Genomic DNA, 17598 nt, shown 5'->3' with positions numbered 1-17598 from the left:
TAACCGTAAAATTGATTGACATGCGCTGATTAAAAAAAAATATTTGACAGTAAAAATGTATAATGAATTCCAAAAATCTCATTAATAAAAGTTCTTTTCATTTATAGTAACATTTACCTGCACCATGCTGCAACACGCTGAATAAAAGTATAGGGAATAAATAAAAAATTTTGATGTATGTCAGGATTGAACTTATGACCTATGATGCAAATCGAGGTAGTAAATTATTGTGCATCCAAACAAGATTTAGAAATATACAGACGTTTAAGCTTTGATTTGATTTTGGTATTGATAGTTCAATGTACTATATTTTGTACTATCTATATTCTATGATATTGTAATAATTATTGCCATAATACAAAACCATTGCCATAAAGATTAGAAAACACATTATTTGATGATTATTATTGAACCTAACTATATTTATATATTAACACTAATTAATATTTATACAATTCTTATCACAATATTAGATAAGGTACAAACAATATTCAAATTTTTATAAAAAAAAAATTCAAATATTATTTACAATACTAGTACAGCAATAATATGGTAGGCACCTATCAAATTATAGTTTGAATTAGAAATATTTTAAACAATAATTTGTTTATTCAATGGAACATTAATATAATTATTTATATCGGCTTTACCGTCGCAATTACCTGAGCAACAGGTTTAAATATGAGCTTCAATCTAGTACGAAACTTTGAAATGAATTATAATACAGTATGACTGAGAATAATAGATATTATTTGAATAGTTTTTGATCTGACTTATAAGTTATACGTATTTAGAATTTAAAATATTCCATTGAATATCTGTACCTTATATCAAGTTTACAATGATATAAAAAAACGATAAAGTGACCCGTGGCTCATAGACACACTTTCTTCTCTAATTCTCTATTATGAAGAGATTCCAAGATTAAGGCCTAGTGAGCAGCTTGTGGCAATAGGGAAAAGAATGCAATATACCTAGGTATAAGTATCAACTTTTAAAACTGCAATAATCGTAGATTGTTTGTATTTTAAACTTAAAATTTGTTTTCGTAAACTCAACAGAGCAGTTAGTGGACTACAGATTTTCTTTCATGAAATAGTCATTGATTATTATTTATTTGACAGTTACTAGAAATATTCGATGTTATATTTTAACACTATAATAGATCGCAGTATAATACAGTGTTGTAAAACTTTCTTAAGTTTTATGTCACGTACTTTTACATAAATTTTATGGTATAAGAAATATTTAAGTATATGTCTAGCAGTGGTCTAGTACTCGTAGGGCAAGCTTTACTTAGTTTGGGACTAGATGGCGTTGTGTATGCCATATTTTTCTTTATTTGGTAAACAAACAATGAAAATATAAAGTAACAGAATAAAGCAAGATAAACAGCCTTAGACATATGAATGCCTAAGTCAATTTATAAATATTATTATTGGTACTAAAGATCAAACTCAAGGTACATTACAACAAAGTAGTAAAACTTTAAGACTCTTATATTCTATAAAGAATATTGTATATATTGTACATTATGTAGAAGAATTCAATAAAAAAAAATCTCATGACATGAATGAAACGTAAAATTTGTTACGAGCATTATAGAATTATTCATTATCCCGAACTTAACCTAACACCAGTCTTAAGAAATTTCGCAATATTTAATTAATGAAAAGAGAAATATTATTAATGAAAAAGCAATTAATGAGTGTCAGTGATTGATTTAGGAATTATTTACACCAAAATCAGTCACTCATACTATAAAGTCGATTTACCATCTGGGCCAAACAGATATTACATCTGGGCAAGATGGACACAGAGTTTGTGACAAACATTGTTTAATATTAAAATATACCGCTTAATCATTAGAAATAAAGGTTTATTACACTGTCATACATATAGGATCATATATCCTAGCGGTACAAACACAAGATTAAAACTAAAAGTGATCTCACTAGATTATTCGTAAACGAGACATTTTATAACATACCAACATAATTACATCAGTATCTTAATAAATTAACAGACTGATCTGAACATGATCCCATAGTAGTGTAATAAACCATTAAAGTAGGTATTATGATAATAGCCTGAACCCCAACATTGTATTTGTTGTACTTATTACAAACCACTAACCATAACCATTAAAATACCTACTTTATCTCCTATAGAGTTCCCATTCGACGAAAATATACCTTTAAGTCATTCATGGTTATACTTATTCGTTTGGGTATATAACCATAAGAATAGTGGTATAGTTTATAGTACACTATATAACTACCTATTAAATTATTATTGTAACAACCAAGGCGTAGAGCTAGAACCCACAGGCAATTTTGTCACTGTGACAGTTACTCTCAGTCACGCATCAACGAAACCTAAATAATTTTTACAGAACTCATAAACTACTACCATAGTATTATTCCTTACGAATCGTAAAAATTACGATCGACTCCTTCCAAAATTACGAATACGAATTTGTGTTTCGTTCCAACGTAACACGAATCGTCACGATTTGCAATAAAATACTATGCGTGACTTTCACACATAACATTTTCGTCTTACGGATCGTTAGTGATAACGGATCGTCAATGATGATCTGTGAACGGACAGTATAAGTTCAAAAGATTGATGAAATATTTCACGTTGACAAAGTTATCCCTGTGTGCTAACTCGTAACGGGCAAATTTATAATCGTCAAACTTGTCGATCGTGTCGCTCGGGCGGAACGAGCGACATCGGTCGCGAGTCCCGTTTGGTGTGCAATGGATCGGATTTCGTCGGGAGCACCGTTGTTGGTGTATTTTGCACAGAATGAGGCACTGCGTCAGGTACGATCACATTAATGAAGTCACATATGCACTTCCATGGCACTAGCCTGAAAAAAATAAACATCCAAATTAGATCCTTTAACTTGCTTGATATAAGTATTAACTGTCTGATTTCTTCTATGCATCTTTATATATTTTGGTAGAAAGGGAACTATACTATTATGAAATAATACGAGAATTGTGGTAATTTGTTGTGAAGGATGATATCGAATACAAGAGGCACGAATATCGTGCCACGAACATACTTGGTTCAGCCATTGCTGGGAGCCGTGACGCAGCAGTGCGTGCAGTGTTGCGCTTCTATGTGAAGTGTGGTGTGAAAGGTAAGACAGACAGTGCAATCTCTGTCGCAAGAGACTTAACAGATTAGTCCTCAGGTGTGGCAGTACTTATATGTTGTATAAGTGGTTTCCTTACTAATATTATAATGTGAAAGTGAGTTTCTTATCTCTTGACGTGTCAATAGCTCAACCAATCGTCATGAAATTTGGTATAGTGTTTGGGATGGAGAGAGATATAGGCTTCTTTTGTCTCGGTCAAGCAATACATCATATAAAAAATTTAGTAGATAGTAATGTGTGACGTTTATGACGTTCTACTGCTTAAAAAATGTTGTTCTTTAATATATGTTTCTTTGATGATCAGTTTTATAATTGGTAGAACACTCTATCACACAGATTGTAATGATTTGAATTTAAACCTGTATAATTGTAGAGTACATTAATTTTACTATGATACTAATTGTTATTACCATTTAAAGGGGAGTAGAACTCTGAAGAATCCTGGAATGAGGGCGATGGGTTCATTGGTTCTGATGGCCAAGATCACACGATCAGCTACGTCATTCGAATTAAGTTGAGGCACCAATCTGTGGATAAGAAATAAATGTTTTATTAGCAAAAGTGTTGAAATAAAAAGTGCCCTATTTGTCCTATTTAGCAAGTAATATACCTACATAAGTACATAGTAATAAATTATGTATATGTGATATAAAAATTAGAAAACCTATGTAGAAATCGTATATCCATTTCACTGTTAGCAACGTTCGTTGTTAGCAACTGGATATATTCAGAGAACGAGAGTACTCTCTCGTACCTCAGTTGTCTTGAACCTGGTCTAAAGTAAAATATTGGGACTTTTTTAATTTGCTGCCAGCCAAATTTCTCAGATAGGTCAAGTACTATTATATATAAGTATTATTGATCTATAGTGAATTAATTAATATATAGCTAAATTCTGATACCAGTTCCCTATAATTAGGTTTTACACTACACTAAAGTTATCAGTTTCATTAAAATATTCTATTGTAATGAACAAATTATAAGTCTATTTTATCCGTTACGGCAGGTGATAGCAGGATTACCTAGTCAACTCTACAGTAATGGGTCATATTACTTTTCTATACACACTTATTCTAATAATTTATAATTAACATCATCATCTTGTGACATTTTATTTTCTAGTGAATTAAAATATTGTTTACATTAAATAAGTATAATCATTTTCTCACCTCGCAACCACTTCTTCGAACATTCCTGTCGACCTGATGAAGAAGGGGCATATTAGGGAGGTGTGAACGCCATTAATGCCTTTAGAAACGAGCTCCATTCTTAATGACTCGTCAAATCCACAAGCGGCAGCCTTGGAGGAACAATAGTCCACAAGTTTGGACACACCTATAAAGCCGGCCATCGACGCTATGGTTACTATGTGTCCGTCATTATGCTCAATCATTGTCGGCAAGAACGCTTTCACCGTCTGGAAAAAGTTATCATGAATTTGTAATAATTGCATATATGTACATCTATTAAAATTTGTACAGTAGATATTTATTAGAATAGGAACGCACGTTTATATATTCATTATATTTATTTGAGTATAAAACAATACAATGTATTATCATTATATAATTAGTATAATAAAATTGTAACTGGAAGATATCCTTTCATGCAAGATAAAAAAAAATGAAGGAGTTTTAATAGCAATAGAAACCAAAATAATATATATTTTTTTATTTTCTAATTATCATTCTACCGTCACCTATCCAGTTCATTTGTTTCAAGTTATTAAGAATATACAATTTAAATAAAATAATGACGGTAATAAATATTTTATCTTATTAATTCAGCGACACTAAAATGAGCCAAACAGGTATGACAGATTAATTCAATAGAACGGTACATAGATGAAACATATTTTATATTGGCATTTTTTATGCAAATTACGATTAAGTTATAGCTAATTAATTTGTAAGTGTATGAGATCAGCTCATAATATTATTTTGAAGTGTTGTTATTTTATGACTGCGATTTGTAGTGTTCAAAAAGAATAGATTCTAAATTCGTTAAATGTTCTTTTGTGTATTACGTAAAATCTTTACGCTTGAAGGAGCAGTTTCTTTTCGTGATTCCTACCAATTTGTTAAAATCAGTACAAATGTTTCAGAAGATATATTAAAACTAACACTAACACATATTAAGATATCAAATGAAAGCTTGAATAACGTAATCACGAATATAATGATTTCATAAACTGTTCTTTTCTGCTCTTTTGGACAAAGTCATTTACTGTGCAAATTACACAAGCAAAATAAAGCAACAATTACTACAGATATCAGCTTCAAACTGGTATTTAATGGTAAAAGTGAGAACTTAGTGCTTACCACATAAAAATGATGTAAATTACTAGGTTGGTTGGTGTATTTTTAATGATGCAGTAATGCCAACTAGAAAATTGTTTTCAGGCATCAAAATTTAAAAAATATTAAGAATTTTAAAAATATTAATTATATTATAATGAATACAATAATGAATCAGATTTTAAGAAAATGCCTAATGGATTTAATAAATTGATTATGATTGATATGTATTTGGATAATTACAATTTAGTTTTGCGTATTAAAGATGTACCAGCTTAAATATTTGAGTACCTATCTATACAAACTTCTTATCTTCTTATTTACTTACCTATTCTAAGTTTTAACTTATTTATTTCGAACAAAACGCATTGACTAATGACTCTCGTCTATTGGTAGACAGGTTACATATAAAAAAAAACTACAAAAACCTTTCAACTATTCACACAGAGGTCAGTAAGCACTAATGACAATGACCGAAACAAAGTAAACTGTTAAATATTTACTTATTTCTAGATAACTTTTTTGTTTTGAATTTATAGAAATCGCTAATATTCTGTAAATATATTTTGAATTAATGAAAATTTAATGAAATAAAAGATTTTTGATATTTTTACTCTAGCAGTAGAAATAACAATAATCTTTCATTAGAACTTATGCAAAAAAAAATCCAATTATCACAGAAATACTTTCTAAATTAAATTACTAACAAACCTTAACATCTAATCAATTAATCGATATTTGATTTATACTACATCAAAAGATTATCTTGTGTGTTATTAATTCGTTTACATTTTTGTGATGTACTATTGAAATAAACTATAGTTGTTCTGTAGAGAAACTTACCCAAAAATGAGCTAGTACGTTCACATCGAAGGTTCTCTGGATGAGGTGGTCCGGAGTGTCCAGCAAATACTGTCCTGATACCACGCCCGCATTGTTTATCAGTAATGTTACCTGAAATAATTTCATACAGCATAGTTAAATATAAATACGTCTGAAGATGACGCTTTGAAATCAAACGTGTGTATAAATAGTAAAAACATTTTAATAAATATAATAGAACGAAGTACAAATATTTTAAATAAATATTATATATTTGATTATATAAATTAAACGCGAATTATAAATAATACTGAAAATAGAGATCAGTGATCTAGTTGTAATAGACGGGTGATTGGATTCTATAAAGTATTAAATACGACGAATGCTGCTTATTTTTTTACATTTGCGAACGTGTGCTGTTTTTGAGTATTGGATATTCAAAAACAGCACACGTTCATACACGTGATAGATGAGAATGAAAACAGGCCATATAGCCCATCATGATGAATTCATCAGGAATTAACCATGATAGTTTCCAGAGAGAACCGCGAGGAGGTCGACCTGGTTGGGTATATTGCTAGCAATGGGATTCTCAGTCTCTATTACTAACAATCCCTTTTCCCCCAGAGTAGCGATACTTAGGAAAAAGGGATCGATTACTCTCTTAATCGATGCCTCATTCCTCAGAGAGATATAACGATAAAAAACAATTAGCAGAGGCCAAGTCGCAAATCTTAACAACAATATTGATGCTATAAAAAATATGTAAATGTTCAAGGTAAGCAATATTTATATAGATATCAAATTATGTTATGGTTGATTGATTCAGAATGGCAGAGGTTATAATGAATACCTACCGTACCTTAGGTAGGCAGTCGATCATTTTATGCTGTAATTGTGTAGCTATTTGCACACTAAAGATGTATATTATTAAAAAAAAAAAAATTATTCACATTATTAATACAATAAATGAGTAAATATGTATCTAGTGAAATATGTTAGACTGAATGTTAAAGTAGAGTGTAACGTTTAACGACAATAGTCAATCTCTTTGTATTCAAAAGGAAATCTTATTATATTTAATTAAATTTTGATTGTTATTTTAATGATGCTTTCTAACATATTAAATACCTAAATTATTATAACATCAAAACTGACAAGATAAAATTTCTACCAGTCTTAAGCCAATACCACTTTAGTCTTGTTAATGTGAAACGATCCTTATTTTGGATTGAAAATGAAACGCCGAATATTTTTTATTGTGCTCTAAATTGATTCTGTTTTTATATTGGGTGCAAAATAAAATTATTAATGCAGATATTTTTCTTTAATCATAATAACCTCTCGAAAAAAAAGAAAGAGAAATTGTATATATAAAATGTTACTTATGGAAATCTTCTTAACCGTTGACATCTACTCACCTCACCTCAATATTATACACAGATTATAAATTGATTTACATTAATATTCTATTAATTAATTTAAAACTTTCGTGTATTTTTTTTACACATACTTATTTAAGCTCGTGGATTAACGGTATGCGATTACTATTATTACAGTAAACAAGCTGAATTTTATTGTCGACCTGTATGTCGTTCCTAAGTCAAATCGATAAAGTACTAAATATTGTACAACTTTTAAACTTTAGACAATAATTAGGTATTTGCAAAACAAATCAAATTATATCCTGACTTCTAGAATTGAATTGAGACTCTATGGGCTTAAATTGCAACCACACATTATTTTGTGGTGACAGAGTAAAAATTAAAAGTGCCGATTAAAGAAACAAAACACAATACACAAATGTAAAACAAGTAAAACTTTAAATCCTATACTAATCACCTAGTCAGCATGATAATAGTGACCTTTTCTTAGAGATAAATATTTGTACTCAGTAATGGAATGTTACGTTTCTCTTTTGTCATTGATCTTGTTCCTGTTTACCATTATGGAAATCTATTAAAATTAGAATTGATGTCGTTCTACAATCTCCATAAATTATCGATATATTTACTAATATTATAATTACAAAAATTTGTTTGTTTGTTACTTCTTAGCACGTTAACGGCTTAATTAATCACTATATAATTTAGTATATACTTATTATACGAGATGGAGAATGATATTTTTCCGGGCTCCTGAACATAATCCGGTCACGCAGAAGAAGTTGCAGGTAAACGCTAGTTTTTAATTAATTTCTTTCTTCTGTTACGACATTTTATTAATTTAATAGCTATATTTTCAGAAATGCAACTTACCCTGCCCACTTCTTCTTCCACCTTTTTAGCGACTCTATAGATGTCTTCTCTGTTAGCAAGATCTACTGTATAACCATAGCAGTTCCCGCCAATACCTTTCACTAGTTTCACAGTGTCTTCTAAACCTAAAACAAAAATTCAAAGATTATAATACATATATGATAATGCTGCTAAACCAGGTTAAAAAATCTATTAGAATAAAATTTATATATAATTCAAGTATTATAATTACTCCAAATGTACCTATAAATTCAGATATTACAATCGGAATTAATTATTTTTCGGCCTCGACAATAACCAACGTGATGGAAAGTGTTGAATACATGAATAGTGTCATGGACAATATTCGATATTATAAAATTGTCATTCCTGAAAAATATGTCATGTCGCCATATTTTATAATTTCACTACCATATCCTACCCTTAGTCCCGGTATAATTTGGATCTCCCTTTCCCGTGGGTTGGCGTAAAAAGTGACTAATTTAATGGTCGAGATATGGGCAGCAGCGTCTAACTGCGGTTGCCAATCCGCCTGCCAAGCGTTGTAACTACTGGCAAAACTCTCCTGGATGAGGGCTATTAAGGGCTAATATGATGATTAATAAATAAATTAAGTTATGCAAGAAAAAAATATTTTGTATACTCGTATGAGTGGATAACTTATAATATGTGTTATTTGATGGATGTTCTACAAAAGATGAACGATCTCGTAAGCTTTTTTTTTTTTGATGGGTGAAAAAGGTACGGTAACCACGCCTGCGCTAACGGGATACGCTGTCGAGGCACCAGTGAAGGGTGATAGATGAGAATGAAAACAGGCCAGTTAGTCCATCATGATGAATTCTTTAGGAATTAACCATGATAGTTTCCAGGGAGAACCGCGAGGAGGTTGACTTGGTTGGGTATATTGCTAGCAATGGGATTCTCAGTCTCCATTACTAACAATCCCTTTTTCTCCTATCTCGTAAGCTTAGCCACCAGCTTAACGGTACTAGAAACAAGCCATTAAATTTTTTATTATTTTGTGCGTGTATTCGATATGTAATGATGAAAAATCAATTAAGAAAACAATAAAATTAAATGCATTCTATTTGAGAAAGTCGACAAGAGAGTAACGTAAAATTTAAGTGTCAATTACTGTAATATCTTATAGTGCTTTTTATGCAGTCAAGTGAATGATGATGCATAGATATTATTTATTCAAAGAATAAATTAAAGGTTCACATTATTCCAAATATATAGGATTACTTCTTTTGTAATGGAGAGGTACCTATACCAAAAGCTACCAACAGTGTTTATTCATGAAAATAAATAACTTAGTATAAAATACATGTATACTAACAATATTTAATGGGAATTTTCGAGTTCGTCTCTAGATAAGTGGTAAACGAATCTGTCGTTAAATACGTCATCGCTGTCGTATGCATGAAATAAAAAGAGACAGCAACATCTGGCATCTTATTTTTTATTATGTGCGCGGGAACGAAACATATCTTCCGTTAGATTATTAATTAAACTAAAATGAGTAATTGATGTACTTTTTGTGCACATGTATATTTCATTAATATTTATGGCTAGCTGTATCCCGTAGTTTTGCCCGCGCGAATCAGTACGTAAAGTATTCTATGTGCTAATTTGTTAGAATATAACGTCTCTCCAACGCATACGAGACCTGCTGCGACATCTTTTTGGATAAGCCAAGATGACGCGACTGTGAGCCCTGTCGTCCTGCCCAGTCCACTATAGACTTACCATTTTTGTTTTCATGTTAAAAGAAATATGAAGGATTGATAGAATTTTACTAACGTTATAAATATGAACTATTGTAAAGGTGTTTGGATATTTATTACTCAATTACGCTTACAGCTGAATGGATTTGTATGGAATTTGGTACACAAACAGATTATAGTCTAGCCGAACACATAGGGTGCGTTATATATTGATTCTCACGGGCAAAGTTACGTAAAACAGTTAGTTATATGCATATAATAAAAATAAAGTGCAAACAATAAAATGAGCTCAAAAATAATCAAAGTAGCCCCAACTGTCAGTGGATAAGTTAGGCATAGAAAACCAGAAAAAGTGCAACGACCTCACGTGGTCTTGAACTTGAATGACACTTGAAAAAGATGAATGTACGAGTGCCTACCATCTATAGACAACCTGCCGGATCTGATCATTAGTGACCACGAACGGTTATAATATTATTTTTATAAATCTGCCGAGTAATGCCGAATGCATAGAAAGTAACGGGCAATGCCGAAGGCTGCTGTGGGCGTGCATTGTCAACTCTTGTTTGTATAACCAACTTTCATATTATTATATTTTCTTTATTTATACGTTTTACACTTACGAATGTATTGAGCTCGTCTAGAATTTCGTACACTTTTATTGCTGTGAAGAATTTATACGGTTCTTTTAAAAATAAAAGTATAAATCATTTAAGCCTACAAAGACGCGAGACAGATCTCAATGTACTGTTAACAGACTTTCAAAGAGAAGAGTCTTTTAATTTAACCATATTTATATGAGTATGTTTTAATATTCGACAGTTCTGATACAAATATTTTTTTATATTCTTATCGTTTGAATAAAAGAACTTTGAAGTTGAAAAAAAGTGTTTAAATTTTTTATTAATGGAAAATTTAAACACTAAAATTAGTTCTATGTTAATTTTGTCAAGATTGAAATAATTTATTTTATTAATGAATATTTTAATTTATTTTTGCATCAAAATAATCGTATCGCATGCCATATAACAGACTAACTTGACAATATACGCTCAAAATAATGAGACAACACTGACCGTTGTCCAACTTATTAAACATAATTAAAAAAAAATTTTTTTGCTCATTGTTGCTCGTTAATTACAAGTAAGGTGCTATCTACATTAACAACATCATAATCATGTTTTATCTAATTATACTGTACTGTCTTTTATTGCTGAACAGGTGATTATGTATGTCAATGCCACGCGACGCTCCGCTGCGCGGGAAATATTTCCGTGTGTGTTGCAATCGCAAGCGTCTTGTACGATCGAGATCACTTATCTGCTACTTGATCTAATTATTTGTTGAGTGCAAATTGAATGATTTATAGTTGTCATCTAAAACATCATCATGACTATAATCCCAGACAAGATAGTTAGTGCATTTAATCCACTGTGAATGAAATTAATGAATGAATGAAAACTCTTTATTGTTCTTTTCAAATAATGATACAGATTATAATGTTAATATTGCTATTTATTTATTATTGAACCTTTAATAGACAGACAAAGTAAAAGGCGGACGGTTACCTATTATAAGAGAGAGAATAGCGCTCGATTTGTTATTTCGTTTATTAACGGTACCTACCGCAACGGCTAACTTAATAGGAAAGAAAACAAAATAAGAAATAATGAATGAAATAATATAAATTTCGTTTGATGGAGATCATCAAACAAAATTTATAATTTCCTTGGTTATTATTACCTCTGTAAAATAATATTTTACATATATACCTTATTTTTGTGTAAATGAAAATTAATATTCACAGATAGATAGGAAGATAAATTAGTATTTTATATTAATTAGCAAATGTTTGATACCTATTGATATATTATTGTAGCTTTCGTAGAGATCTTTAATTCTTTTGAAAATATTTTAATATATAGTACTCGCTGTTAATATACATAGTTTTCTATTTTTTAAATCGGTTATATAGTTTTTAAGTTTATCCATCACAAACGAACAAATAAACAATCAAATCTTTCCTCTTTATAATATATATAGTTAGTTATTTATAATATGTATAGTTTACAATAAGATACCAACGTAGTTCGTATATAATAATTTAAAGAACTATAATATATAAAAATGATTTGAGACTGTACAAGTAGGTTATACTGCTGATCTTATATCTACATAAAATAAGGATTGTCGGATGATGTTGCAATTTTGTAACTTATCGAAACCTTTCATTTTACATTGTACGTCTCGTAAATCCTTAAGTGTAAGTAGGTACTGATCAATGTCTTTAGTATTACAAATTACTTAAACAGATTTAATTTCGATTTAGTCAAGGTTATGCACATACTGCACGTTTGCCTGTAATGTTTGTTAATTGCCAATCACACAACTTCAGATCATATCATATAAGGTATCATTGCATTTCAGCATCAGTGTTAAAATGTACATATCGCAGTGTCCTTGTTTTAGTAAATATTGCATACTGAAACTCCTGTAGTCATTTTACATACAAAAATAACTAATAGATACATATGGTAAAATTTCGACATGTCATGTGAGAAATAGAACTAACAGCACCTTGAGTACTTGAAGGCATTCTCTGAGACACCGAGAGCTCAGACACTTCGCACTCGAAGTTTTGTAAACATGTTCAACAAATAAAATGTGAATAAGCAATTTTTTGTTGAAGAGCATTTACAGTTTATGAACTTGGAACAGTGTGAATAGTGCTTTGACGCATATGCAGACAGGTTTACGCATCTGCAGGCTCATACCTGATATACGATAATCAGCATCCTTGACACATTACTCTTGAAATCGCTACATCTGATAGTGCCTGATATGATTCGTCGAAAACGACATTAATTTACGTTGCTTAAACTCACGGAATCCGGTTAACCTTGATAGCTAAATATGATTTGGTTCTTCATTAAATTTTACAAATTATATATCTTTATGAGTATTTATATAATATTATTCAATGGAAAGATACAGCAAATATTCGGTTGGGCTTTGTTTTAAAATAAATCGTACTAAAAATTAACGCAGTGGATAGTTACATACACTGGTATTTTTAAATATGAGTAACGGCATACAGTACTATAGAATTTTTATTTTTAACCTGTTTACCGTGTAATTATATTTTACAAAGAGACGTAATATAGCTAACTACCAAGTTGTTATTTTTCATAATAAACAAAATAATTACGTCGATTATTTTGTTTGTCATGTCTGTATTACATTTAAAATTTAGAACAATTTATATCAAATATCAAATCTTAAACGCCGAAAGCGAGACATAGTTGATTAGGCCATTAGAACGGGAAATAGTTTGCAACTCTTCACTATGCAGTACCCACACTGCTACAATGTTGTTACCACGTTGGTATAAAAGAGATATCTATTCGAGAATTCATTAAATGAAAATTCAGGTCATTCCAATTCTTAGTACAAGAGTTCAGATAATTTTGGTTTTATTATTTATCATAGTTTCGACATTGGATTACCTGACTAGAAGAACTTTGCGTCTTCTCTCATATGTGCCAAGAGTGATTTTCTGAATCAGTCTCATTTGAATTAAAATTGTAATATAGAGCTTTTCAAGTAACAATAAACGGGCAGACAGACTCATGAGAGTTTGCAAGTACATTATCGATCTTATATTCACTTTTATAGAAGGTTACATTGTGATTTAAAAGTAAAAAACAGATCGAATACATAAAAGTAAATAAGTATCTATGTAAAAAAAGTATAATATAAAACGCTAGAACTTGAAAGAGCATCATTCTTGTACATTTGACAGAAGTGAACATTGTCATAACATCGCATTCGTTCTCGAAAGATCAACACGAAGCTGGTCAATGTCTAGTCTTGTGTATGGTCACTGGGTCAATGTGAACCGCTTTGCTCTACTTTAATATTTTAAGTTATGATAATAATTAATTTAAAATTGTTATAATGTTTGTTTATTAAATAGTTCAAAAACGTAATTTACTCGCGTATTCCATGTATTATTTTTTTTGTAAATTTTAAGACTAACTATTGTCAAATATGATATTCAGTTATTACCTAGTTCACAATATCTAATTATATCGTGAACGACACAAAGGGTAAGACTATTGTGTCTTTCGGAGCTAGATATTTAACTTTTTTGCTAATAATCCTCAATTGAAAGAAATTGTTCTTTACAGATTTTATGTAGGTACCTACATTTGAAGACTTTAGTTACAAGCAGATTTAAACTGTCAAACGGTAAATCCAAAAAACCGGTCAAGTATGACTTGAATTCATTCACCGAGGGTTCCGTACGTAAAACGGTCTTTAAAAAGTATTGTTCCCTTTAAATAAAAATAATTTGAATATACAGTCGCTGTTGTTTAAAAATACATCGACGAAAACACCAAGAGAAATAAAATTAATTATTCACTACAAGGTGAACGTGGTAAAAACTCCCAATTACCATAACTTACAAAAAGCAAATGAAAAAATGAGTTACAAGAAGCGAGTGAAAATTTTTACCTAACTTAACTAAACTTAACCTTCCTATTGAAACACTTTATCTATTAAAAAAACCGCTTCAAAATCCATTGCGTAGTTTTAGAGATTTAAGCATACATAGGGACAGACAGGCAGCGGCAGCAACTTTGTTTTATACTATGTAGTGATTTAAAAGATAATATATATATACTTTTTTTTTAAATTATTTCTATTGCAATATATACGGGCCAGTGATATGTAAAACTATTTCTAAATTCGAAAAGTTTTGAAAGTGATCGTGAATTAGGCGATTGGTCGACTCACTAAGTACCCTTTTAATTCAAATCAAATCAAACGTTATTCGTGTGATGTTAACAACCAGTTTGGAATGTAGTTTAGATCAAGAAAAACGACCAATAAACAGAATGCTACTTGTTTTATTTTAATTCAGGTACGTACTTTCTATGCTTCTTGAGATAACTTGAGTTGGTCTACTTACAATTTAGAAGTACTTACATTTTTAACACGTAGATGTACATATAAGGTATAATACATACTGATAAATAAATGTTGTTCTTATTTTTATTTTTGTGGAATTAATTACGGAATTAATTTATCGTATATAAATTATTGACTGATTTTAATGTAAGTTTTAATAAATTTAAATATTATTTCACTATAATGAATATTTAAATTTTATATCTATAATAGTCTTTTAATAGGGGGGAAAGGGATTGTTAGTAATACGAATTACCAGTCCCACTGCTAGCAATGGGACTGGTAATTCGGGACCTGTCAGGTCGACCTCCCCGTGGTCCCCCCTGGAAGCCGTTGTGTTGAATTCCAGGTGTACTCATCACGCCTGCCTTTTCTGCTTCACCTATCATCCCTTATTGGTGCCACGCCTGCGTATACCGTTAGCGCAGGCGAGTTACCATTCAATTATCAGCCATTAAAAAATAGTCTTAATAGACTATTTTTTTATATATGTTTTATTTTTTTATATAATACTAATGTATTATTTGTGTAACTCAAGGAAATTCTAAAACAAAATATTTAACAACTAAAAACAAGCTAATCTTAAAACTCAATAAATATTTATTAATATTATAATTATAATGTACATGTGTTAATTATAATCTAAAGTATTAGTATCCGCCACAAAACGTGTCAAATGTTGTATTAAATTTATTTAAATAAAACACACATTACAATATTTGACAATAATACACAATTAATTAATACAATAACTCATTTATTCTAACCTTTTGTTTATTTACTATTATTTAAATAAAAAGTTATACCTATCTACTACATCGTTTTCTACGCATGCGAAAGTGTGCCAAGTGTAAAAAAAAAATAGATTATAAATATCGGTACGAATACTAGAGCGGATGTCTAACCAGTAATATTCGAAAGAAGCCCTGTATACCTCTAAACCAATACTCTAATAGCTATCACCATTCACTTCGCTAAGGTACTTTTTATACATGCTTATATCAGTATCATATTTATTTAGTAGGTACTAATTATTGAAACATAGCCTGTTACTATATTTATATATTAAACATAGAAGTTTATGTGTATAGACAGATGTTCGTTATTCTTGCACGGAAAAACTGTTAAACAGGTTTTAATGAAATTTGATACACGAGTAAGTAATATCTTACATTATCACATAAGATACTTCATATACTGATTTACGCGGACGACCCCAAGGGATAAAGCTAGTCAATACTGCAATATAGCGTATATTACAATTCATGTCATAGGTCATTACTAATTGTTTAGCTAATAAATTCGAATTGAACTCTCTCTTCGAATTAAAGTTCATATATGTAGATATTAGTTTAGAACAATTTAAGTTTTTAACAACTTATTTGATAAATAAATAATTAAACATTAAACATTAAACTGTCAGTGACTGATTTCCCAGCAAACTAAGTAGGTTGGATACTAAAGCAGCACATTATAGTGCGGAAAATTAGAGGCTGAAAAAAATTTATGTGAATATGAATTAGGGTATAAAATTATACGATCGGTAGTGGCAGTCAAATTTGAAAAGACAGCTTACTAGCTAGTTTAACTAAATGTTTATAAAATATTTGTAACTTGGACAGTTCAATTTAGATGTTACTTATAAGTATCAATATTTCGTTTATTTATTTAACAAGCTCGTCGAAGAGAAAATATTCCGAAAGAAAGTTTCGAGTATTCAAACAAGCGATATACCCATGGAAGAGGATGGGTACGTTTTAAATGTACTGTCTTCACTCACTGACCTCTAAGTAAAATATTAATCAATGATATGATCTTACTAATATTATAATATTAAATGTCAAAGTTTTTATAGAAGATGTTTGTTTCATAATCATTTTTAAACTAATTTGAATGTTAAATACATAGATAGATGGATGTACGAGTATAGATCATGTTCCAGATTTAACTAGAATACTTCTATCCGTTAGGGTACTTCTATACATTATGATAAAACATAATGTTTCCAAAGACGCGGTGAATGCACACAGGTATAGACTAGATTATAAAATAAATATTTTGATCGTTTATATTTTAAGATAAACTAGTTGTCTCTCACAGCTTTACCTGTATAATTCAGTATATATTGTATCGTTTATTTTAAGTTAGGATATGACCTACCCGTGTACCAAATTGCAGTCAAATCTGTTCAGCTATTAAGTGTGATTGAGTAACATATAAACAAACGTCCAAACATCTTTACAAATATCCACAATTATAATATTAGGAGTATACATACTCGTATATACCCAAACCTGATTAGATAAAAAGACTATTATTAGAAACCTTCGCCTTTGTTTTAGATA

The 17598-nt window shown here is 30.1% G+C and overlaps 1 protein-coding gene across 1 annotated transcript in view; it reads right to left on the bottom strand.

The window, feature by feature from the left end:
- Positions 1-168: 168 nt before the first annotated feature.
- The window catches only part of LOC113515999 (short-chain dehydrogenase/reductase family 16C member 6-like), a 58337-nt gene continuing 40907 nt past the window's right edge, over positions 169-17598 (bottom strand). Inside the window, exons 3-7 of the mRNA XM_026900326.3 lie at positions 8550-8674; positions 6313-6423; positions 4342-4589; positions 3583-3699; positions 169-2878 (exon numbers count right to left, since the gene is read on the bottom strand). Coding sequence (XP_026756127.1) covers positions 2698-2878; positions 3583-3699; positions 4342-4589; positions 6313-6423; positions 8550-8674 — 782 coding nt within the window. The 3' untranslated portion in view covers positions 169-2697. The remainder of the gene's footprint in view (positions 2879-3582; positions 3700-4341; positions 4590-6312; positions 6424-8549; positions 8675-17598) is intronic.

Source organism: Galleria mellonella, unplaced genomic scaffold (genome assembly GCF_026898425.1).
Source record: "Galleria mellonella isolate WM207_F2 unplaced genomic scaffold, CSIRO_AGI_GalMel_v1 utg74, whole genome shotgun sequence".
NCBI classification, from domain to species: domain Eukaryota; kingdom Metazoa; phylum Arthropoda; class Insecta; order Lepidoptera; family Pyralidae; genus Galleria; species Galleria mellonella.
This window is presented reverse-complemented; position numbering and strand designations above follow the sequence as displayed.